The 25,775-nt window shown below is 37.6% G+C and overlaps 1 protein-coding gene across 1 annotated transcript in view; it reads right to left on the minus strand.

Moving 5' to 3' along the window:
• Positions 1-25,775, minus strand: part of HORMAD2 (HORMA domain containing 2) — a 95,322-nt gene that overhangs the window by 56,507 nt on the left and 13,040 nt on the right. Inside the window, exons 6-13 of the mRNA XM_057492288.1 lie at positions 15,866-15,929; positions 15,395-15,431; positions 11,564-11,584; positions 10,829-10,855; positions 5,530-5,597; positions 3,481-3,489; positions 2,404-2,552; positions 1,993-2,243 (exon numbers count right to left, since the gene is read on the minus strand). Coding sequence (XP_057348271.1) covers positions 1,993-2,243; positions 2,404-2,552; positions 3,481-3,489; positions 5,530-5,597; positions 10,829-10,855; positions 11,564-11,584; positions 15,395-15,431; positions 15,866-15,929 — 626 coding nt within the window. The remainder of the gene's footprint in view (positions 1-1,992; positions 2,244-2,403; positions 2,553-3,480; positions 3,490-5,529; positions 5,598-10,828; positions 10,856-11,563; positions 11,585-15,394; positions 15,432-15,865; positions 15,930-25,775) is intronic.

Here is a 25,775-nt window from a genome sequence, read left to right on the forward strand (position 1 = left end):
GCACTACCTAATAATATGGAAAATGTGCAAGCCCAAGGACTTTTTTGGTATATTCTCTAGAGACACTCTTGCACATTCAGGAGGTGTGTACATGAATGTTTGTAACAGTTAAAAAGAAACAAAGAATGTCTATCAAGAGTAGAGTATTCTATATCAGTGAAAATGAATAAACAACTATACACAAATGGATGAATCTCATTTTTGATGGTCAAGCAAAAGAAGCAAATCATAGAATACTTAGAGTATGACTACATTTATATAAAATTTTTTTAAGCAAGCAGATATAAATAGTAAAATTATAAAGAATAAGGGAAAGATCATTACAGAAGTCAAGAGAATGGTTACCTTTGGAGGAGGAAGAGGGGGTACAATGAGGAAGGGGCACATGATGGCTTCCAAGGTAATGATAATGTTGCACTTCTTAGCATGAATGGAGTGTGGATGTTTTCAACATTTTTTAAATTATACTACTATTTTTATGTACTCTGCTGTATGCATCATACATTTCAAAATAAAATTTTAAAAGCAGTAAGAGTCTACATATATATATGCACATGTATAAATGTGTGTGTGTGTGTATGTATTCTATGAAGGTAAACAACAAAAATTCTTAGTGGAAAAATGTCAGTAAGCACTTCACTAGATTTACTAAATTCTCTCACATGATTGGCTGGCTGAAAGAGGAACTGGAATGGATTGAATTTACCACAAAGTCCAAATCTTTGTGTATGTATTTCCCACTAAACGTATTCTTGTAAATTGTTATTACATGTCTTATTTAATCTATCAGTTGAATCACTCATTCTCAAGTTGTCCTGCTTTCATTTCAGTTGGTAAAAAAGAAAGAAATTCTTAATTTTAAAAGATAAAAACCCAGTTGAAACATGCTCATTCTTTTCTTAACCTTTATTTTTTTTTACCAATCTATGTTAACTATATCTTCCTTGTGTGGAATCAGAAGAAAGCTGCACCAAAACCTAAAGTCATCAGCATGTGTGACATTGTGAAAATATTTACTAAAAATGAAAAAAAAGTCCTATTGTTTGTTTGGTTATACTATTTACATTATGTGAATTAAGAAAAAAAGCACATCTTTAATGTGCTTAATATAACGCAGAGTTAAAGAACCAGAAGGAAACTTCAAAACTTACCTACATAGTCATCTGTCTTTAAGGAAGACTCAAACTACCTCAAGAAAACAAATTATCATCCTAATCTGAAAATAGCTTCTGCAAAAATTTAATAGCATCCCTTCCTCCTATACAGTCTTAAAATTCTTTATGTCTAACTCAGAACCCTTTTAATACAATGTTAGCATACATAAGCTTTATCACCCAGACAAAAGGGTGTAGATTTACCCAGGGCCCAGGGACCCTAGCAAGTACCGAACTCCAAGTCTCTCCTGGAGAAAGTAAGAAGGTAAAGGGCTCAGAGCCCTGCCTGTTTGGCTCCAGTGGCTCCAACCTCCCCAGTCCCCTGGCTTTCCCCAGGAACCTAGCCCCAAAGGTTTTCTCTCTCCACATAAGTAACAGTTAACTATATTTTGTTTCACTTTGACTCAAGTTTATACATAACTTTGTCCTCCCCCACCCCTTTCCCACCCAATTACCCTTGTAATCAATAACTTATTTATACTTCCACTGGAGTATGAATAAAAACCTAGGATATTTTTTAAATCCTAAAAATATGTTACTTACAAATGAAAGAAAGAAAACCCAAAAATTTCTAAATTAATGGGTACCTTTTATAAAAGAATTACATTGGAAAGTCTTTTTCTTCTCCTGGTCATGGACAATTTCATCTAACAAAGCATCTTAAAGACAGCACTTGTTTAGAATAAAGACTCCCTGAGGTCAGGGGCTAGTTTTGTTTCAGTTTTTATACCTGGCACATTCCTTGGACCCTAGTACTGTGATATGACCTGTGCAGGAACAGAAAAACGTCAGCTGTGCTTAAGTGACACAATGGAAGCTCGTTAAAGCTTTGCCTTACATGATCGTTGCCTTCCTCTTCTTCCTCATCGCAGTCCAGACCCTGATGCACAATCTCAGTAGTGCTGTTCTGGAAGACACTGGTCTCCATATCTGACACTCTGCTAGCCTCTGTTGTGACTTTTACTTTCATGCGATGAAAGCCAGTGGAGACCAATCCCACTTGCAGGTTTACAGGCTCCCCTTGGAACAACAGGAAGTGTGACTTTACCTCTTCTTTAAAACCAGGGGGTTGGTAATCATTTGGGGTCACTACAAAATTGAAAAAGGCAGAACACCAAGAAAACTGTGAGTTTCAATAGAAGTAGATTAGTCTTTCATGTGTAGCAACAGATGCTTGCAAAATCCTTTTATTTATATAAAACATTACTTCAACACTTATGAAGGAATTTGACTAGAGATCTGCACCTACCTGCATTATAGTAGTGGAGTTTCATAGTAAGTGTAACATCATTAGGAAGGGGTCCAAGGTTCTGCATCAGTACATACAATTTACGGATCAGTAGAATACTGGCTTTCTTAATATCTGCACTGTTTGTCCTACTTTCAAAGCTTGTACTACTGCTGTAACCACATGGAAAAAAACAAACTTTTCAATAATATGGCATATTGAAATTCTATTCCAAAAAGAACAAAACATTTTACTGTATGATCAAATAAATATAAATTTAATATCAGGATGCTCTGGGACTATTTTTAGAATGTAAATTAGAGGAGGGATTGTACTTTCTGCAATGTATATCCAAAGGATTTTTTAAGTAACAAGTTCCCTCAAAGCATTTTAAATATGATCTGATCTTTTAAAAATTTTATTTATAAGTAACCACATATTAAAATAGTGAGAACAATGGATTTGGAATTAAGAAACATCTAATATTGGCTCTGCTGCTAACTACCTGAATGACCTCCATTAAGTCACTCAGACAGTCCAGGTCAGATAGCTCATTTGTAAGATAAGCTTGCACACATTTCTACACCATGTATAAAGTCAATCATTAGCTCTGGGTCTTTCTACCATCTGGTAATCTCTCAGATGCATCCCCTCCTTACTCTTACATGGATTATGACAGTGGTTTATCTACTCATCCTGCTTTTCTTCTTGTCTACATTGCAAAACATTCTCCATACCACTGCCGAAATAATATTCCTAGTAGGAAAATCCACTCACGTGTCACTCTCGAGTAAAATTTTTTATTATACTCATCACCTTCCAATCAAATTCAAAATTGGTGTGTGTACAATGCCTTTTACATCCAACTGTGCCCTCAGCTCCACCTTCATCTGCACCTACTACCCAGTTTCTTCTTACCCAAGTGCATTTGCATATGCTGTTCACTTTGCTTGTACTGTACTTATTCCACTTCTCTTCCTGACTCTCCTGAATCCATCCCTTAATCCTAGCTGACATGTCATCTTTTCAAGGAAGTCTTACCTGGTAATCCCCATACCTTACCCTTGTTAATAATTGTATGTCCCCCCCACCCCAGACTATGAATGGCTCTATCTTTCATCTCCACAGTACTAAGGTTGGTTCCCACCTACAGTAAGCACTCAATCAACATATATTGAATTAATGAATAAATGAACAAGTTAGACTAAATTACCTTCCAACTTTAAATGTCTTTTATTTCTCTCCAAAGTTTTCTTCCCCAATTAGTCTCACATTTGAGTAGTTTTCAGAAAGGAAATGACTATATTTGCACAATGCCTTTCACAAAATAAGCACCCAATATGCAAAAATAATCCTAAGTAATTGAACTACTGGAGGCAGTGTGCATTCATAAAACAAACATTATTAAGTGAATATATTTGCTCCTTTTTCAGTTTTGAACAACTTAAAGTTTTGTCTACCAAGATGTAGCCAATTTGAAATAGGTAACCAGGGTGAAGGGCTATAGAATGTCACTCATGGGATCCTTCAGTATACATCATAATCATAAGATCATATCCATGTAAAATCATTCAAGATTCACTTGCACTCTTTTAAAAGGGAAATTATCTTTATTATGGAAGAGGTGATAAAGTAATTTTGTCAGGATGATCATTTAAACAAATGCCTACCTTTAGTTTCTAGGAAATAAGTCATATGCATTACCTTCTCTCCTCCTTAGTAGCTGAAAGATTTGGCCATTTCTGTTTTACTGCTCATCTCCTGGCATTGTGCCTTCATAATAAAGGAGATTAATCTGGTTGTCAGTAATACTAACATTTGAATTTTAGAGAGTAGAAGTTCAACTGTTTAATGAAAAGGAGTATGTATGAAAAGTGGTGTACAATCTGTAAAATGCTATAAATGTTAGCTAATGATAGTTAATATTTTAATTCTCATTCCTAGAACTTCCTCTTTACATCTTAGTACTGTCTGTAAGTCTTACAAATGAGAGGATAATTAAGGAAGTGAATCTTGGAGAGAAATCCTCAAATTTGCAGCAAATGATGAGACAAAGCTAATAGCATGAAAATTTGAGAATTAGACCACATTTCTCTCCAGAGTCATTCTCTTTGGGGTCACCTATCCCCCTGACTTCACCCTTTACCACACAGGGCTCTTCACCAACATCTGCCCCCTCCATTTCTGTTTCATGTTATCAGGAAAACTTAGCACCATCTGAATCCAAACGCTATTGGGAAGGAAATAAACATTGCTCTTTGAGAAAATATCTACATCTGCACTGGGGACCTTCTGAAGCAAATGTCCTTGTCTTTGATATTTAACCCTTTAGTATATCTAAAACTAGGCATTTTTGACTTGATAGGAAAATGCAGTGAGTGCTTTCCAGTCTTTTCTATACAGGGGCACACATAAAAATTATATTTATATGACATACTGGGGTAAGAAAATGAGAGTGTTTGTCTTTATAGGCAAATAGTTCAGGGGTTTCATCTACTCCAGGCTGAGGCTGGCTATATTGAGGGCAAAGAGGATGAATATCTTGGCCTAGCAATTGAGAAACCTTGGGTTAGTGGCTGGATAGAAACATAATTTCTACTGCTGTGCCACCCACCAACCACCACTTCCAACGACCACCACCACCACACCACTCCCACTAGGTACTATGTACTGAGTTTTTATTATGTGCCAGGACAGCTTTATATATGCATTATAATTTAATAACCACAGCAACCATATGAAGTAAACATTATTTATTCTACTGTGCAGATAAGAATACTACTACTTAGGGAGGGTAAGTAATCTGTCCAGAGTTATACGACCAGTAATAGAGCAAAGGTTCCAAGCAGGGTCTTTCTGCCTTAGGAATCAGAATTCTTAACTACAAAGCTTAACTACCTCTAGACCCTATAACATTATCTGTGAGCAAAAGAGGGAAAAAAGCAAAGGAATACTCTACTCCCACCAACTTCATCCATGGATTTCTGAGATTTAAATAATTATTACAGACCCTTTTCATAAAGTGGTTTTTTATAGGATTAGTGGGGAAGTTACAAAGGAAATATAAAGCCTATCTCTGGCCTCAAAAAACTTATGTTTATCTCAATTCTGTATGTTTCTAATGCCCATTAAGCACTTAGATTCTACCTGTCAAAATCCATACTGGCGCCTTCTTTTGCATATTTGAATTTGAACTGGTATATCTCAGTCACTTTCTAGAAACATCAAAGAGAATAGAGAAAGTACTTTTAAAGAGAAATCCAAAGTCATATCTGATAATAGGTAAGGAACATTTTAATTGTATACCTACTATAACTTCCTACATACCTGTTTGTTTGACAGTATATAAAGATAAAGATAATTTTCCTCCTCTATGCTAAAAATAAGTTAGATGGTAAATTCTATTGTTAGAACTTTAAACCTGGAGAAACTATCAAAGAGTCAAGTATCTGACTTGATATAGGTAAATGACAGTGGAACCAGTTGAGAAACCATTCATCATGTAAAAGATATTTACTGAATATCTGCTTTGTGTTAAGCACTGGAGTTAAAGTGGTGAATATGACAGAAAAGGTCCCTGTTTTTCTGGAACATACAGCCTGGTGGGAGATACAGTCAATAAATAAGTAAACAAAATAATTTCAGACAGTAACAAGTGCTGTGAACAATATGAGGCACATCTTGTGACATAGAATAGAAGCAGGGAGGTACTGATTTGGTCTGGAAAGGCCAAAGAAGGCCTCGCTGAAGAGGTGATGTTTGAGCTGAGCCTCAGTGACAAAAGGGGTCAGTCATGTACACATCTGGGGAACGGTGACATTTCCCAGGCAGAGGGAACAGCAGTGCAAAGTTCTCAAATAGGAAAGGAAGTCTCTTCCAGGATCAAAGAGGAAGCCAAGTGGCTGGCAATCAGTGAGGAAGGGGAAGTGTATAGATGATGAGGTTGTGGGGCCTTTTGGCCACAATAAAGGTTTCAGATTTTATTCTAAGCAAACATGGAAGTGATTTGCATTTTTTAAAAGATCATCTTGGCTATTTTAAGAGGGCAGAGGGGAAGAAGTGGAAACCATGAGAACAATTAAGAGGCTACTGCAATAATTCAGGGAAGACTAGAATGGCAAGGGGAAAACCAGAAAAACTCAAAAAGGAACCAGGATCTTCAGCATCAGGTCTTGTTTATTTGATCCTGAAATAAAGCTAGAAATAAGGAGGGACATATTTACTCATGAAAGACATAGTCCATTTAAAATAAAATGATTGTACAGTAGTTGAAGTAAATGTTTGGCCCAGATACATTATATCATTTGTCCACGGAGCTGGAGAAGATGCTAAAGACAGGTAAAAGGTAGAGTTTAAGTCAGAACACAAAAAATGCTTTTCATTCATCTGTTTCAGTATCGTTTCTTGACACTGTGGGAATGAGGATGTTATAGATTGATCAGAAAAAGTCTCAATGTTCCTGTTAATTTTCTCTACTCTAATATTTGGTTCCCCAGCTTTGCAGATCTTTAACAAATATCTGAATCATAGATGATCAGGTCCTGGGGAAATTGGTTCAGGCTGCCTAAACTCTAAGAAGACTGATTTGTAAGGGAGTTAATTTTAAGAGAAAAATATCTTTCTAGTAAGACAGCCTACTAGAGAAATCAAACCAAGTTTAGAAGACTGCTTTGTGAGTGTAACAGGAAAGGTATGCACGACTAGAGGTGCCTAGAACAATAGGTCTGTTCCACCCAGACTAGGCACACATCATCCGATTTCACTGATGGTAGGTGTAATTGCCCTGTAAGGCAAACAATGTCTGTTCTTTCTGTCTGCCCATGTTTCTCAACCAACTCTAGCTTTATAACGCTCTGAGCTATCTTATATTTTTTAACTGTCACAAGAGTAGCTCCTTTAGTAGTTGATAATTTTATTAAGACTTTATTATTTGGTCCCTGAAGCAATTAATAAGAGAAGTATGTCTGTAATCATTTTACAGCAAATGCTAACTCCTAATATTCAGTCTGACTCTGATTGATAGAGGATGTATATCTACAGCAAGCATTAGTCTCTTCATTAAATATTCTCCTGCTTTTCAGATTAATGTGTTGCCTAGTAAAGATGAGCCTTTAAACCACTGATTTCTATTAATAATAGTGAATATATTCACACAGACCAAAGCAACAGCAACACCTTCTCTCTCCACACCTCAATCCATTGTCAAGACTTTTCAGGTCTATCTCCAAGCATAGCTCAAGTCTACCTATTCTCTTCCTCTTCACGGCTATCACCCTATCCAAGCAACCACCATTTCTCTCCATCTGATCTGCTTCCAAACTACTCTTCCTGTAATTCATTCTCTGTTCTACAGCCAAAGACAGTTTTTGAAAATACAAACCAGACCATGTCACTCTTTTGCTTAAAACACCCCAGTGGTTTCCCACTGCCCTTAGATCAAAATTCAAAAATTGCCTTGGTCCACAAGGCCTTACACATCTGTCCTCTGTCTCTCATACCTTATCTCCTGCCCCTTTTCCCTCCAACTCACTAAGCTCCAGGCTCAGGGCACCCTTTCTGTCCATGAACACACCACAAGATGCCTTCCTGCCTTAGAACCTTTCTTTGCACAGCTATGCTCTGGAACATGCTGTCTCCAATTGACGATAATAATGGTAATATTTGGGCACTGCCCTAAATGATCTCCATCTATTCATTCTAATGTAGGAAACATTCTGAGGCAGGTATTATTATCCTCATTATAAGTGAAGCTAGTAAGTGGTAGAACTGGTATTTGACTCCAGAAACTACTATGTTAATTACCGTGCAGTTCTGCCAGTCACGCTGCACTGCTACATACCTGCACAGGCTGATTCCTCTGGCCACCCCATCTCAGGCCAAATAGCGGTCCCTCCAGGGGCCTTCCACAGACTGCCCTCCAACCTGCCCCCTCCATTCCCTGCCTCAGCACTCTCCAGCATACCACCTCCTCTTATTTTCTTCATAGCATTATGACTATCTGAAACTGTTTTGCTAATTTTTGTTTATTATTTATCCTCCCTCATAAGAATATAAGCTTCCAGAGAGCAGGGACCTTGTCTATCTCATTCACTCCTATGTGTTTATACTTGAACAGTGCTAGACATATAAAGGGAACCCAATTAGTATTTGCTGAATGAATAAATGTCCAGCCAGAATAGAGTTCACATTCAATTAGGATTTCATCCTACACGGATTTTTTTAAAAAAACAAAGTCTCTAAAAGCAAATCATGGCTAGAAACAGAGGCCATCTATAGTTCAGTTCCTGAAGCAGTCTATTAAAAGTGGGTGTTCCCCACCTCCAAGAGGCACAAAGGAATAAGATTTGTGTCCTCACAATAGTCATTATGGTAATTCTCTGTAGTTGTTGTGTAAACCTTTCCTTGCATTTACATATCTTATTAATTCCCTCTGCACATGTTGTAGTATGTGTCTGTAGAAAAGCTACACTATCCCTCTTCACTATCTACCTTTGTCAGATCATCTCTTTCATGAGATGGAGCAACCAGAGTAGAACTTCAAGTGTGGAAACACCACAGCTCTGTGTATTGCCCAGAACTCTGTTGGCCTCTGGATGGGTAAGCACACTTATTTGATTTATGAGTGAGGTTCTCAACTGTTATACCATGAAAGATTCCTCACAAGAGTGCTGCAAAAATGTTAATCCATGTGTAAAAGGCATTTTTGCTCCAGGTAAATATTAATATTGTTGTTTGTACAGGTTTGTTTAGAGGAGAACATACTTGTATGGATATGAGTCAAGAAACATAGCATAATATCAGATAAATGCCAAAGAAAAACTGTGTTTATGTAAGAATGTTGTCTTGTGAGCCTATAAAAGAATGAGATGAGAGAGATAAAGAGTTTTATCAGTGACTTGATGCTAAGCAGCAACCATAAAACAGTATAATTCCATGGATACTTTTAGATACTATGCACATTGTTATCCCATAGTTATACTGTAATTATTGCTGACTTGTTTGGTGTTCTTTTGAGTCTTTGAGTCTTTTAATACCATCAAACATGCCACCAAATTTTCTAGTAATCAAAAGTATGCCATGAACAACTAGAGGTTAGGGATCACTGCTATAGGGAACCACCTCTAAGTGGTCAAATACTTTTTTCTGGGTCATAAATCGTGGCTCAGAACTTCATATAATAAGCTTTTGTTTCCTAACTTCATTAGTATATATATATATATATATATAGTATGTGGCCACCTCGAAGCTCATTTAACAATTTTCCTCCCACTCTGTAGTTAAGCACAATTTGCTCAGCATTTCACTACCTCAAAACTACTGGTTTCAGACTATATTTGCATGCTTAAAACATAATAATCAAATGCATTAAAGGAATTACCAATTTATTAACAATTTATCAGGAGGTTTTAGTTTGGGAAACTTTCCCTTAAACCTACAGAAAAAAAGCATATTGAAACTAAACAACAGGTGAAGATAATAAAAAGAGGTAGTTTGGGCACTGAGGAATTGCTGCCCACTGTATGCACCACTTTTCATCCACCTTGCTCAAACAGCTATTTAGAATTTTGCAAAGAAAATATATTAAAGGCTAAAAATGCATAATCTAGTCTTGAGTGCCAGATAGGCCAAATCTACAGGCTTAGAGAAGGAAAACTGAAAGCAAACACAAAGGAAAGGGAAGGAGGAGAGCCAGGAAAAAAATAAATAGAACGAGGAGAAAGAACAGAGGGCTTCTCCCTCCATTTCTGTGCCATCGCCACAGCTGCCCTTCAGAGTAGCACAGGTAGCTATTAGGTGTCCAGGACTGATCTCACTCTGGGAGACAAGACAAGATGCCTATCCTCAAGAATTCACAATCTGGTTGGGGAGATGAGGTAATCTATATGAATCAATTGAGAGCTGAAAAAGGAATTTAGAGAAGGAATAAATCAGAAGGAAGAGACAGAATAGGTACAGAGGCTTTCATTGAAGATTTGGACATAAGTTGGCCTTTAGGATGAGTAGGATTCAAAAAGCAGAGGGAAGAAATTTAGACAGAGAAGTGAATGAGTAAAGCTCTGAGAAACTCTGGTAAGGTCAGTAAGGGGAGAATTTAGTTGGGAAAAAAGGTTTAGAATTACGCCATATCTTCCAAAAGGTCACAAACAGAAAGAATTTAGAATTAGTTAAAATAAATAATAAAATGTGGTTTTTATACAAGTAGAGATTCTTAACGTTTACATGCTAGGAAACAGGCTCAGTTCTACTCAGTGCTTTTTTTCAACACCCCTAAGTAGTTTTTAAAATCTCTTAACAAAGAATTGGTAATGTTTATAATAAAATACACTGAAAGAACTATGAGTTACTTTGCTCATATAGTTTTCTAGTAACATAATCTATAGCCTCAATTCAGGTAAACATTTAAATGAAATAGAAACATACTGCTCATCTCTATGTGTGTTCTTACCTCAGGTTCCTTGGGATTTGTGTAAAGCTGTTTAAGGAAAAACAAACAGTATTTAATTTCCAGAACTTATTCGATTACTCCTCACAGAATATATTTTCTATGTGAAAAGTTCAGTTTGTGCTCTATTAATTGAGTCCTGAGATATATATTTTCAAGTTAGGGGCAGAATAAATTCTTATTTTGTGAACACAGAGAATCTTTAGAGTATTCTGTGAACACTAACTATAAGGAAATTGATAATCAAGTATTTATGATTATTGTAACTGAGCTACAAATTCTAAATAATTTATTATGGTTTAAAACTTTTAAAATAAATCATATATCTAAGACTCTCAATGGTATCTTCCTATTTTCTTTCAAATTTTAACTACATATAACATGTTATACCCAGAAGTATATAAAACTTCAAAAAAGTCTAAGAAACTTGCTAAACAAAAAACTTTGAGTCTATAAATTAACTCAAAAATTAAATCCTAATAGCCAATAGACTAATATGACTAATATGTATACTATATATTTTCCCATATATTGTAATATACCAAAGAAATATATAGTTTGTGATCTTTTATTAAAACTTCTGATTCTATTTTTTAACCCAAAATGTCATAAATGATAATAATAAATGACACAGATAAAGAAATCCAGGAAGGCATGGGGAGAGTACTGTTTGGATGTTTCACTTGCCAAAGGACAATGAAGTAGAGACAGAGGTTTTGTACTTAAATATGTACTTACTATAAGTACTGCCATGTGTAGCTTCAAGAAAAAAGAAAACTATTGTTATTAAATACTTGTACCTGTATTGTTATTTTCAATAAAGTCTAATTAAAATACAACTTCAGAGAGATTCCAAAGATTTGAGTAGAAAAAATATTACTTAGAAGATCAGAAAAAAGGAATATTGATTATTCATCCATTCAAGTGAGTGCTTATTACAAACACAGGGCTCTGCTGGAGAGGAGGAATGCAAAAGAAGATACCTATCTATACTCTCTAAAAGTTACGTTTTTATTTGGGAGGGAAAAGATATACAAAATAATTCTTTATTACTAAAAATTATGCCACAATTATCTCCAAAAAAAGTGTGCCTTTTGAAACTAATCTACTGAAGTAAAAATTTTAAAGTCTGGCATAAGTCTATAAAACTCTTGCCCTACGTACATTTATATTACTATAAAGAGATTCTCTCTGATGGAAAGAGTAAAGAATATATAGATATACAGAGACCCAATCAAGCCTATGATGAATTCTGAAAACTGGAATACAAATGAGAAAATTTCAGGACCATAATTTCATATTAAATTATTCACCTATTAAAACCCAAAGGACTAAAACTTTAGTGACACTGTGTGGCTATTGTGGTTACTGCATGCAATTGGTATTAAAACTATACAGTGAAACTCTAATTTATATTAATTATTTGATTAATAACCATTCATTCATTCAAAAATAGACATGGCCCCTGATCTCAGGGAACCTTCAAATCAACAGGGGAGAAAACATTAAACAAAGCACACATTACAACTGTGTTAAATGCCATGAAGCAGCAGCACAGAGCGCTTGGAACATTAAGCAGAGGGACAGTCTAGCTTGGGTGTCCCTGAGGAACTAAATATTTAGGCTGAGACCTAAATATAAAGGATAAATTGGAGTTAGCCATGTAAAAGATGTGGGGTAGAAAATAGAGAAGGATGTGGGCATTGTTCTTTGAACAATATGTACAAAGGTAAAAGACACTTGGCATGCTGTAGAATCCTTGTGTGGTTCCAACATTGTGAGCAATGGTGAGAGTGAAGACTTGGAAAGGCAGATGTGGAGTGGATCATACAAGTTTTGCAGATCACATGAAGGACTCTGAACTTAATTTTAAAAGCCATGGAAGAATTTTAGGCATAAGAATGATATGATCAAACTTAGATTTCTGAAAAAACATAATGTGGACAGTAGGTTGGAATGGTAGGCAATTGAGAATGGGAATAAGAAGACAAATTAGGAGGCTATGTACAAAATAGTCACTTTCTTACAACAACTATCCAAAAATATGTGTATGTGCATATTTTAAAGAACTCATGCTTAGTATGAAGTATGAAGAAAACAGTGCAAAAATCACCCAAAATTTCACAACTAGAAATTATCATCATCTTAATAGGAGAACATCTCTCAAAATCTCTAGACACTCAAACTAGACTATTTCTAAAACATTAACTATATCCCATAAGGAAAAGTTATATGATATTAACAAATAAAAAATAAATACTATTAAGAGTCTAGGTCATTAATCTAAGGGGTTGTCTTTTAATCTCTCAAAACAGTAAATTTTATTCAGTCATACAAGTAGTTATTTGGTAAAATAAATCCATCAAACTAGGTAGAAATCTTTTTTACATTACATTGCTATTTTAGTATTATTGTAATTATTTATTCGAGAAGTGACCCTCTCATTAAACTGTGACCCCTTGAGTGTAGGAATCATCTTTCTCTCCTTTTTAATCTCACCGAGTACCTAGGTATAATGTCTGACACAGAGTAAATAAGAAAGAAAGGAAGGGAATAAAAGAGAAAGGTAGGAAAGCAGAGAAGGAAGAAGGGAAAGAAGAAAAGGAAAGAGAGAAAGAGAAAATGAGAGAGGGAGGAAGGTTGGGAAGGAGGAAGTCACAGTTAACACTTGGCTTATTATGTGCTAGGCATTGTTCTAGATGTTTTAGATCAGTGGTTCTCAAAGTATGGTCACTAGACCAGCAGTCTCAGCATCACTTGGAATTTGTCTGAAGTGTAAATTCTCACATCAGAAATTTTGGAGTGGAGCCTGGCAATGTAAGTTTTAACAAGTCTTCCGGGTGACCTGGTTGCAAAGCTAACATTTGAAAACCATTGCTTTAGATTAATTCATTCAATTCTCAAACAAGAGGTAGATTCTATTACTATCCCCATTTCATAGATAAAGAAACTAAGGTACCCAGAGGAAGTTTATTTGGCCAAGATCACATAAGTATTAAGTGCCAGAACTGGGATTCATTTGACTGTCTGATTTCAAGACTTATGCTCTTAACTATATTGTACTGTAACTCAATTATGGACACTCAAGAAATGTTGCTAAATGAATGGATGAAGGAAAATGAATGAGCACTGTTCAGTATAACCGGTGATATGACCTTCTCCCCCTCTCAACCTGTCCAATATTAAAGGGCCTTCAAAGATCAAAAGCATTTCCTTCCTAGGATTTGCCTCATGTCCCTCACTGGACAGAACCCCACCTTTCCCATATTTATCTTTCCATCAGTATCTTTCCTTCGGCATGCGTTGCTTTCTAATGAGTACTATGGTTACTTACACTTGTGGTATAGATGATAGTAAAAATATTTCTGATATTTTTATATAAAAATTTCAAACTGATACGAAAAAAAATCCATATTTAACAGCCTAATATGGCACAGGAACTAACTAGTCAGAAAGAATGCCAACTTAGTCCTGGAGTTGGGTTCCTGGAAGCTCTCCACTAGCCAGGTATTTACCCTTTGGTTGCTAGATTGTGGAGTGGTCTGGGGTGATCCTAAAAGAGACACTGGTGGGGCGAGGGGAGAACACGGTGGAGGTCCTTCAAGGTCTCAGGGAAGCAGCTATTCACCATCCAATATGGAATATTTCAATATTTTAACAACAGGTACAGCTGGGCCAGTGTGTAATAGCCAATCATCAGCCACGTATACAAACATCATTTCTCTTCTGCCACGGTCTGTAAGTTCTTTGTGTGCACAATCACCTATCTGTTTTATTTTTGCATCCCTCAGTTCCCCCAGGTCAGTGAATAAGTCATGAGTAATAACTGTTTGATACAAAAGGAAATGCGTGAGTTCAACTAAATAAACTCATGTAAGGCTGACTCACCTCAAGATTTCTTAAAGGAATAGGAATTGAGAGGGAGTAAAAAGATACAGATGGGGAAAAGGAGGGGAAGCAGTGTTAGAAAGTTTATTTATATACATCTTGTCTCTTCAATCAGGACTAGAACCTCTAATTTTTACACCCTCATAGCTGTCATAGGCAACAAGAAAGATTAAAATTTTTAAAAACTTAAAATTCAAGCTGCGTTTTTTAAAAATTCAAGCTACACTACTAGCTATTTTGAGGGAACAGGTTATGTACACAAACATAGTTAACAAAATAACTAAGAGGGATTAACAACTGATTATTCAAGTCTGTTTTTTCCTTTTATGTCATGAATTGAATCACCACTATTTTGAACATGTTCAATGTGCTAAATGCCAGATTCTTGTCTCCCTTGTCCCATATACTCTGGATCTCTCCCAGTGACATGAGAGGAAATTCTGTGGTCAAAAAGATAGGAGTATGTAAAAGAGAAAAATGAGGGGTGTCACTTCTAATTGATATAAATGAGACATCAACAGGACAACAAAGACACAAAATAAAAAGAAAGTCATACATCCATGCAAATGTAGACACCAATACACTGTTAAAATGCAACAACAAAAGAAAGGCTGAACTTTTTTTTAAGAGCTAAAAGATGAGTCTTTGATTCTGGTATAAATTTAAAAACATATATCTTACGTATCTCTTTTCCAAAGCATCAAAACAACCTTGAATCCTGTCAAGAAATAAATGTTTGATGTCAGTTTGGGCCAGATGCAAAGCCAAAAAAATTCCAAGTACAGAATTGACTTACATTTTTTTATCTGGAGTACATTAAACTGATAATCATTTTTCCTTCCCCATTTAATCATTTTTTAAAACTCAGTATCTTTTAATATGTTGATAGAACTATATCAATAATAGTGAGCAATATCAAGGTAGGGAACCACATCTTATTTTTCTTTTTGCCTCCCATAATGTTAAGGGTACTGACATGCATATGATGAGCAATCAGATTTTGATTGATATTTTTCTTTCTTTTTATACAAGTCCATTTTCTTCAAAACAAAAAGAAATGGCTTTAAGAACATGATCTTACCAAATAAACTTTTATGGGTAATTTCAGCCAAAATAATGTTGTTCAACTTTTGTGAAATTTCAGTTACTTACCATTTGATAATATGCAATGACCCAGGACATTTTTTATCTTCTCGGAGGATTTTTAAATTGAGGTCTACAAAAATATAAACACAGTCTATTTTCATCTCCTAAATGACTGCTGTACTAAAATTGTGCATGCCTTTAACTATTTTATTTCTATAACTGACTTAGTTTTATAGCATATAAAAACATTTTTAATCTCTAAGTATCTGCTTTAAAACTAAACCCTATATTGATAATTGGCTTAGTGCCAATTTTGATTATGGTTTAGCGGTCTCTCTTTCTGCAATGTAGCACAACTAACTTGGCTGCAAAATCAATTTGTGTCATTTCTTTCCTTCTATTGAATTCTAAGTAATCATAAGGTTATACTGAGACCATCTCTGCTAATCAATGTAAAACCACACCTCAATCTCAAGATCACTTCTAATATTTCTCTCCCTCTCAATGAAAAAAAAGTGAGAATTTTTTCTACAGATTATTCTCAAACATTAATTTCACCTTAAACTCAACTACCTTACTATAGTTAGGGAAGAATAGGAAAATCAAATGAAAAGAGTTTTAGTTCAGATGAGTCAAAAAAATCAATGACTGATTCATGTATGACTCCATGTAATGCACTTTACCTTTTCATATTGTTTTTCTATTATAAAATTGATGTCACCTCTACCTGTATTCAAGGATATGAAAATTAAGTACACATTGGTATAACATTTAAAGATTACCAAAAAGAGAATGACATAGGAGTACTGAGCACTTTCATAATATATGCTACTTTAAGTACAAATATTGAGGAGACATATAACTTCCATTAAAACTCACAAAAAATAAAGCTATATGAAATGGTATTACCCCTGTTTAAAAAAGAAAAAACAAAAAACATAAAAACAGACCCCAAAGGAATTCACTTGTCCCATACTAGCAAACCAAGACTTAAATGCAAGAATGTGACCTCTATCCAGTCAATCTGGAATTTCCTGAACAGCAGTAGTGAGGTAATCTGCATAATAGAGTATTGCCCTTTCCCCAAAGGAAGGTGACCTTGCCTGAAACAATCCTTTCTTTTCTTTTACTAATAACTTCCTTGTCCTGCCCTGTTTCTGCCTATAAAAGTCTTCCACTTTGTACTGCAATTCAGTTTCTTTTTACCTGCTGGATGGGAGGCTGCCTGATTCATGAATAAAGCCAATTACATCTTCAAATTTACTCCATTACATTTTGTCTTTTAACAGACTTGGTGGCAGAGGTGGGATCTGAAGCAAACTCTGACAACTTTAGGGAAAATGAGAAACATAGGAGGGTACCACATGAACTCTTGGGCTCCCTCTTTCTCACCATTTCCAGGGGTCATAGGTAAGTTCTTGTTTTGAGCTCCACTCTTTTGCATCAAGCTCCCCATCTAACTGACTTTCCATAGGTACCTATTTGGTTGGGAACCCCAGACCTTGGTTTTGTCCCAAGATCCCCAGATTTCATGTTGGGAACTGCTGGTGGCAGCTACGCTTCCCATCTGTTTGGAATCAGTCCACAGTTCCCATTCTTTGGGGGTCTTCTGGTTCAGTCCCTCCCCCAGTTCCCAGATTCCATGTTGGGAACTGGTATTTACCGGCCAGAGTTGGACTGGGTTTGACATTAAAACTGGACTGGATCTGGAACTGGACTGGGTCTCACTTAACTGGGACTGTGTCCAGCAAGTAAAAGCTATTGCTAAAGGGAATCTCAAAAGCAAAAAAAGCCACAAAATTGGTGGGCAAAGGTTGAACATTCAAAATCTGTTACAGTAGCTCACCACCTAACCCAAAGACTCCCATTATAATGATAAGTTGGTCACAGAATGGGTTGTATTGACATTAGATCACTCACCAACCTTAAGAAATTTTCCACACAACAAGGTACACTGTAAACCATCACACAATCCCCAACACAGCAGCACATTCCTCCTAGGTATTAATCTAGCTCCAAGAGACCCAAAAAGGCTTAGCTAAAAGAAGTGGAATTTTTTTTTTCTTTTCAAGTCATGTTTATTGATGTATACTTGACATTCAGTGAAAAACTCACCCAGCAATTTAATAAATGCAATTGCCACCATAATCAAGGTGTAGAACAGTTCCTCCCTCATGCCTTTTTGCAGCCAACCTCTCCCCAATCCCTAGGAATCCATTGGTCTGTTTTCTGGCACAAGGGTCAAGTTTAATCATTAAAATGACCTATTATGGAAAAATGTGAAAGCATATAAAACCAAGTTTTCTTTTTTTTAATTTATTTTTCTTTTTTCTTTTTTCTTTTGGTATCATTAATCTACAATTACATGAAGAACATTATGTTTACTAGGCTCCCCCTTCAACAAGTCCCCCCCACATACCCCTTCACAGTCACTGTCCATCAGCATAGTAAGATGCTGTAAAATCACTACTTGTCTTCTCTACATTGCACAGCCCTCCACGTGCACCCTCCAACCCTATACATGCTAATCGTAAGGCCCCCTTTCTTTTTCCCCACCCTTATCCCTCCCTTCCCACTCATTGTCCCCAGTCCCTTTCCCTTTGGTAACTATTAGTCCATTCTTGGGTTCTGTGAATCTGCTGCTGTTTTGTCCTTCAGTTTTCCTTTGTTCTTATACTCCACATATGAGTGAAATCATTTGGTACTTGTCTTTCTCCGCTTGGCTTATTTCACTGACCATAATACCCTCTAGCTACATCCATGTTGTTGCAAATGGTAGGATCTGTTTTTTTCTTATGGCTGAGTAATATTCCACTATGTATATGTACCACATCTTCTTTATCCATTCATCTACTGATGGACATTTAGGTTGCTTCCATATCTTGGCTATTGTAAATAGTGCAGCGATAAACATAGGGGTGCATCTGTCTTTTTCAAACTGGAGTGCTGCATTCTTAGGGTAAATTCCTAGAAGTAGAATTCCTGGGTCAAATGGTATTTCTATTTTGAGCATTTTGAGGAACCTCCATACTGCTTTCCACAATGGTTGAACTAATTTACATTCCCACCAGCAGTGTAGGAGGGTTCCCCTTTCTCCACAACCTCGCCAACATTATTTGTTGTTGGTCTTTTGGATGATGGCCATCCTAACTGGTGTGAGATGATATCTCATTGTGGTTTTAATTTGCATTTCTCTGATGATTAACGATGTGGAGCATCTTTTCATGTGTCTGTTGGCCATTTGAATTTCTTCTTTAGAGAACTGTCTATTCAGCTCCTCTGCCCATTTTTTAATTGGATTATTTGCTTTTTGTTTGTTGAGGTGTGTGAGCTCTTTATATATTTTGGATGTCAACCCTTTATCGGATCTGTCATTTATGAATATATTCTCCCACACTGTAGGATACCTTTTTGTTCTATTGATGGTGTTCTTTTCAGCTTGATATAGTCCCACTTGTTCATTTTTGCCTTTGTTTCCCTTGCCCGGGGAGATATGTTCATGAAGAATTCACTCATGTTTATGTCCATGAGATTTCTGCCTATGTTTTTTTCTAAGAGTTTTATGGTTTCATGACTTACATTCAGGTCTTTGATCCATTTCAAATTTACTTTTGTGTATGGGGTTAGACAGTGATCCAGTTTCATTCTCTTACATGTAGTTGTCCAGTTTTGCCAGCACCATCTGTTGAAGAGACTGTCATTTCCCCACTGTATGTCCATGGCTCCTTTATCATATATTAATTGGCCATATATGTTTGGGTTAATGTTTGGAGTCTCTATTCTGTTCCACTGGTCTGTGGCTCTGTTCTTGTGCCAGTACCAAATTGTCTTGATTACTGTGGCTTTGTAGTAGAGCTTGAAGTTGGGGAGCGAGATCCCCCCCACTTTATTCTTTCTTCTCAGGATTGCTTTGGCTATTTGGGGTCTTTGTTGGTTCCATATGAATTTTTGAACTATTTGTTCCAGTTCATTGAAGAATGCTGTTGGTAATTTGATAGGGATTGCATTGAATCTGTATATTGCTTTGGGCCGGATGGCCATTTTGACAATATTAATTCTTCCTAGCCAAGAGCATGGGATGAGTTTCCATTTGTTAGTGTCCTCTTTAATTTCTCTTAAGAGTGTCTTATAGTTTTCAGGGTATAGGCCTTTCACTTCCTTGGTTAGGTTTATTCCTAGGTATTTTATTCTTTTTGATGCTATTGTGAATGGAATTGTTTTCCTTATTTCTCTTTCTATTAGTTCATTGTTGATGTATAGGAAAGCCACAGATTTCTGTGTGTTAATTTTGTATCCTGCAACTTTGCTGAATTCCGATATTAGTTCTAGTAGTTTGGGAGTGGAGTCTTTAGGGTTTTTTATGTACAATATCATGTCATCTGCAGATAGTGACACCTTGACTTCTTCTTTAACAATCTGGATGCCTTGTATTTCTTTGTTTTGTCTAATTGCCATGGCTAGGACCTCAAGTACTATGTTGAACAACAGTGGGGAGAGTGGGCATCCCTGTCTTGTTCCCGATGTGAGAGGAAAAGCTTTCAGCCTCTCGCTGTTCAGTATGATGTTAGCTGTGGGTTTATCATATATGGCCTTTATTATGTTGAGGTACTTGCCCTCTATACCCATTTTGTTGAGAGTTTTTATCATGAATGGATGTTGAATTTTGTCGAATGCTTTTTCAGCATCTATGGAGATGATCATGTGGTTTTTGTCCTTCTTTTTGTTGATGTGGTGGATGATGTTGATGGATTTTTGAATGTTGTGCCATCCTTGCATCCCTGGGATGAATCCCACTTGGTCATGGTGTATGATCCTTTTGATGTATTTTTGAATTCGGTTTGCTAATATTTTGTTGAGTATTTTTGCATCTACGTTCATCAGGGATATTGGTCTGTAGTTTTCTTTTTTGGTGGGGTCTTTGCCTGGTTTTGGTATTAGGGTGATGTTAGCTTCATAGAATGAGTTTGGGAGTATCCCCTTCTCTTCTATTTTTTGGAAAACTTAAGGAGAATGGGTATTATGTCTTCCCTGTATGTCTGATAAAATTCCGAGGTAAATCCATCTGGCCCGGGGGTTTTGTTCTTGGGTAGTTTTTTGATTACTGTTTCAATTTATTTGCTGGTAATTGGTCTGTTTAGATTTTCGGTTTCTTTCTGGGTCAGTCTTGGAAGGTTGTATTTTTCTAGGAAGTTGTCCATTTCTCCTAGGTTTTCCAGCTTGTTAGCATATAGGTTTTCATAGTATTCCCTAATAATTTTTTGTATTTCTGTGGGATCCATCGTGATTTTTCCTTTCTCATTTCTGATTCTGCTGATGTGTGTTGACTCTCTTTTTCTCTTAATAAGTCTGGCTAGAGGCTCATCTATTTTGTTTATTTTCTCAAAGAACCAGCTCTTGGTTTCATTGATTTTTTTTCTATTGTTTTATTCTTCTCAATTTTATTTATTTCTTTTCTGCTCTTTTTTATGTCCCTCCTTCTGCTGACCTTAGGCCTCATTTGTTCTTCTTTTTCCAATTTCGATAATTGTGACATTAGACTATTCATTTGGGATTGTTCTTCCTTCTTTAAATATGCCTGGATTGCTATATACCTCCCTCTTAAGACTGCTTTCGCTGCATCCCACAGAAGTTGGGGCTTTGTGTTGTTGTTGTCATTTGTTTCCATATATTGCTGGATCTCCATTTTAATTTGGTCGTTGATCCATTGATTATTTAGGAGCATGTTGTTAAGCCTCCATGTGTTTATGAGCCTTTTTGCTTTCTTTGTACAATTTATTTCTAGTTTTATACCTTTGTGGTCTGAAAAGTTGGTTGGTAGAATTTCAATCTTTTTGAATTTACTGACGCTCTTTTTGTGGCCTAGTATGTGGTCTATTCTGGAGAATGTTCCATGTGCACTTGAGAAGAATGTGTATCCTGCTGCTCTTGGGTGTAGAGTTCTATAGATGTCTATTAGGTCCATCTGTTCTAGTGTGTTGTTCAGTGCCTCTGTGTCCTTACTTATTTTCTGTCTGGTGGATCTGTCCTTTGGAGTGAATGGTGTGTTGAAGTCTCCTAAAATGAATACACTGCATTCTATTTCCTCCTTTTTTTCTGTTAGTATTTTTTTCACATATGCTGGTGCTCCTGTGTTGGGTGCATATATATTTATAATGGTTATATCCTCTTGTTTGGACTGAGCCCTTTATCATAATGTAATGTCCTTCTTTATCTCTTGTTACTTTCTTTGTTTTGAAGTCTATTTTGTCTGATACTAGTACTGCAACACCTGCTTTTTTCTCCCTGTTGTTTGCACGAAATATCTTTTTCCATCCCTTGACTTTTAGTCTGTGCATGTCTTTGGGTTTGAGGTGAGTCTCTTGTAAGCGGCATATGGATGAGTCTTGTTTTTTTATCCATTCAGTGACTCTATGTCTTTTGATTGGTGCATTCAGTCCATTTACATTTAGGGTGATTATCGATAGGTATGTACTTATTGCCATTTCAGGCTTTAGACTCATGGTTACCAAAGGTTCCAGGTTACTTTCCTTACTATCTAAGAGTCTAACTTAACTCACTTAGTATGCTGTTACAAACATAATCTAAAGGTTCTTTTCTATTTATCCTCCTTTTTATTCCTCCTTCATTCTTTATATATCAGGTATCAAATTCTGTACTTTTGTCTGTCCCTTGATTGACTTTGGGGATAGTCAATTTAATTTTGCATTTGCCTTGCAATCAGCTGCTCCACCCTCCCTACCATGGTTTTACTACCTCTGGTGACAGCTATCCACCCCTAGGAACACTTCCATCTATAGCAGCCCCTCCAAAATAGACTGCAGAGATGGTTTGTGGGAAGTAGACTCTGTGTCTTTTGATTGGTGCATTCAGTCCATTTACATTTAGGGTGATTATTAAAAGATATGTACTTATTACCATTGCAGGCTTTAGATTCATGGTTACCAAAGGTTCAAGGTTAGCTTCTTTACTACCTTAATGTCTAACTTAACTTGCTTATTGAGCTATTATAAGCACAGTCTGATGATTATTTCTCTCCCTTCTTATTCCTCCTCCTCCATTCTTCATATATTGCATGTTTTGTTCTGTGCTCTTTTTAGGAGTGCTCCCATCTAGAGCAGTCCCTCTAAAATACCCTGTAGAGGTAGTTTGTGGGAGGCAAATTCCCTCAACTTTTGTTTGTCTGGGAACTGTTTAATCCCTCCTTCATATTTAAATGATAATCGTGCTGGATACAGTATCCTTGGTTCAAGGCCCTTGTTTCATTGCATTAAATATATCATGCCATTCTCCTCTGACCTGTAAGGTTTCTGTTGAGAAGTCTGATGATAGCCTGATGGGTTTTCCTTTGTAGGTGACCTTTTTTCTCTCTTTGGCTGCCTTTAGTACTCTGTCCTTGTCCTTGATCTTTGCCATTTTAATTATTATGTGCCTTGGTGTTGTCCTCTTTGGGTCCCTTCTGTTGGGAGTTCTGTGTGCTTCCATAGTCTGAGCAACTATTTCCTCCCCAGTTTGGGGAAGTTCTCGGCAATTATTTCTTCAAAGACACTTTCTATCCCTTTTTCTCTCTCTTCTTCCTCTGGTACCCCTATAATGCGGATATTATTCCTTTTGGATTGGTCACACAGTTCTTTTAATATTGTTTCATTCCTGGAGATCCTTTTCTCTCTCTCTATGTCAGCTTCTATGCGTTCCTGTTCTCTGGTTTCTATTCCATCAATGGCCTCTTGCATCTTATCCATTCTGCTTATAAATCCTTCCAGGGATTGTTTCATTTCTGTAATCTCCCTCCAGATATCATCCCTTAGCTCTTGTATATTTCTCTGCAGCTCTGTCAGCATGTTTATGATTTTTATTTTGAATTCTTTTTCAGGGAGACTGGTTAGGTCTGTCTCTGCAGATCCTCTCTCAGGGGTTGTCTGAACTATTTTGGACTGGACTAAATTTTTTTGCCTTTTCATGGTGATAGTGGTGGCTGTAGGCAGGTTGCGGGTGTGTCAGCTGGAAGAAAGTCCTTTCCTGCTTGCTGGATGCCTTGCCCTTCTCCGCTGCCTGTGTCGGTTACCTGCACTCCTGGAGCAGCTACCGGATTAATCCCCTAAGCTGCTGTGGGCGGGGTCTCTGTCAGAGCAGCACGGAGCCCTGTGGGGAGTGGCAGGCACGCCAGGTGCGCTCCTCTGCGATAGCAGCACCCCTGCCGGCCAGCTGTGTGCCAGCAGCGGCCTTTGGGTCTGCCCCGGGCAGCTGTACGTTGGGCTGGGACTCCGGTCAGCTGCTGGGAGCGTGGCTGCTCCCTCTGGCACTGCTGGAGGTGCACACAGGCCTCTCCCGTGCCCCTTTGGTGCTGCCGCCGCTGGCACACATGGGCCTCTCCTAGGCCACTCGGTCGCCGCCACTGCGGGCTCACGTGGACCTCTCCCGGGCTCCTCTGGCACCACAGCTGCCAGCATGTGTGGGTCGCTCCTGGGCTGCTTGGTTGCTGCCACGGTGGGCTCACACAAGCCGCTCCCGGTCCCCTCTGGCACCACCGGTGCACGCAGGCCACTTCTGGTCCCCTCTGGTGCCGCCACCCCCCGGCGCATGCTGCCACTCTCCCACTACTGGGCCAGTGTGTCTGGGTCCACGCCAGTTGGGGGAACAACTGGCAGGCTGCTTAGTGCCGTGAGGGGCTTCAGAGCTGCGCTGCCACCCAGGGGGTTAGGGCACCTAAAGTTCCCTGGGATTCCCAGCTGCTGGCTAAGTGTGCCGGGATGACTTCATCCAGCTGTGGGGTCCCTGTCTCTTTAAGACTTGCAGAAAGCACTTGCTTTTCTTTTGTCTCAGGGGCGCCAGTTGTGGGGACCTGCCCGCAGGTTTTGCTTTTCCATTTCTCTAATATCCGGCACCCCATACGCCTTGTGTCTGCGCTCCAGGTGCGAATTTCTAGAGTTGGTTGTTTAGCAGTCCTGGGCTTTCACTCCCTCCCCGTTCCGATTCCTTTCTCCCCGCCGGGTTCTGGGTGGGTGAGCGTTCGGGTCCCTCCTGGCCGCGGCTTGTATCTTACACCCTTCATGTGATGTTGAGTTCTCGCAGATGTAGATGTATCCTGGCTGTTGTACTGCATCCACTGGTGTCTCTTTTAGGAATAGTTGTATTTATTGTATTTTCATAAATATATATGTTTTTGGGAGGAGATTTCCACTGAACTACTCATGCCGCCATCTTCCCGTGATCAGAAGTGGAATTTTTTAAAGAGTTAAGTGCCTCCACCTTCTCACATACCTCTTTATTTTATGCCTATAAACTAGTTTCAGAAGCTGTAGATATTGACAAAAATGGCAAAATCTTACTAAAAACAACCTAGAATTACAATGGCCATTACAGGGAACATTCCAACTAGACAAGATCATTTATGTAAGAAGTACACTTGAAAGTAAGGATTGCTGAATTAAACAAATGGAACTGGATGCCTATTTTAATTGACATGCAAAAGCTTCCAAAATGCTTCAAGATTCCAAAATAGCTTTATTTAAAAACTCAGTGCAAAAGACCAATGAAAAATTAAAGACACGATAGGTACCTAAAACAAAAAATGGTAGAACTTATGTGCTCCTACTGTTCCCCCCTATCCTTTATCTGAGTACTCATGCTTTATTCTTTGTCTGAAGTGCCTTTCCACTCTGAAGAGACTGTTGATAGTTACCTTTCAAAATAAAACTGCCTGAGGTTACAGGCAATCCCCCACATTGGTCAAAGGCCAAACTTAGGACCACAGTTAAAGAATTTCCTAAACCTAGGAAGCATCCCTACAAGTTTTTTGAGAAATTTAGAGTCATTATTGGGGCCTATGACCCCAAGCTGCTAGATCTTTGTCAGCCGTGTAGAAGCTGGTAGGACCCAGTAAAGCCCAAAATTGAATGCAGGAAGCAAAATGGCAAAACCCTGAGGATATCTGACATCCTTGATCTTCAGTATGTTCCCCTCATAGACCAGAAAAGCT

Source organism: Manis pentadactyla, chromosome 14 (assembly GCF_030020395.1).
Source record: "Manis pentadactyla isolate mManPen7 chromosome 14, mManPen7.hap1, whole genome shotgun sequence".
Taxonomy (NCBI): domain Eukaryota; kingdom Metazoa; phylum Chordata; class Mammalia; order Pholidota; family Manidae; genus Manis; species Manis pentadactyla.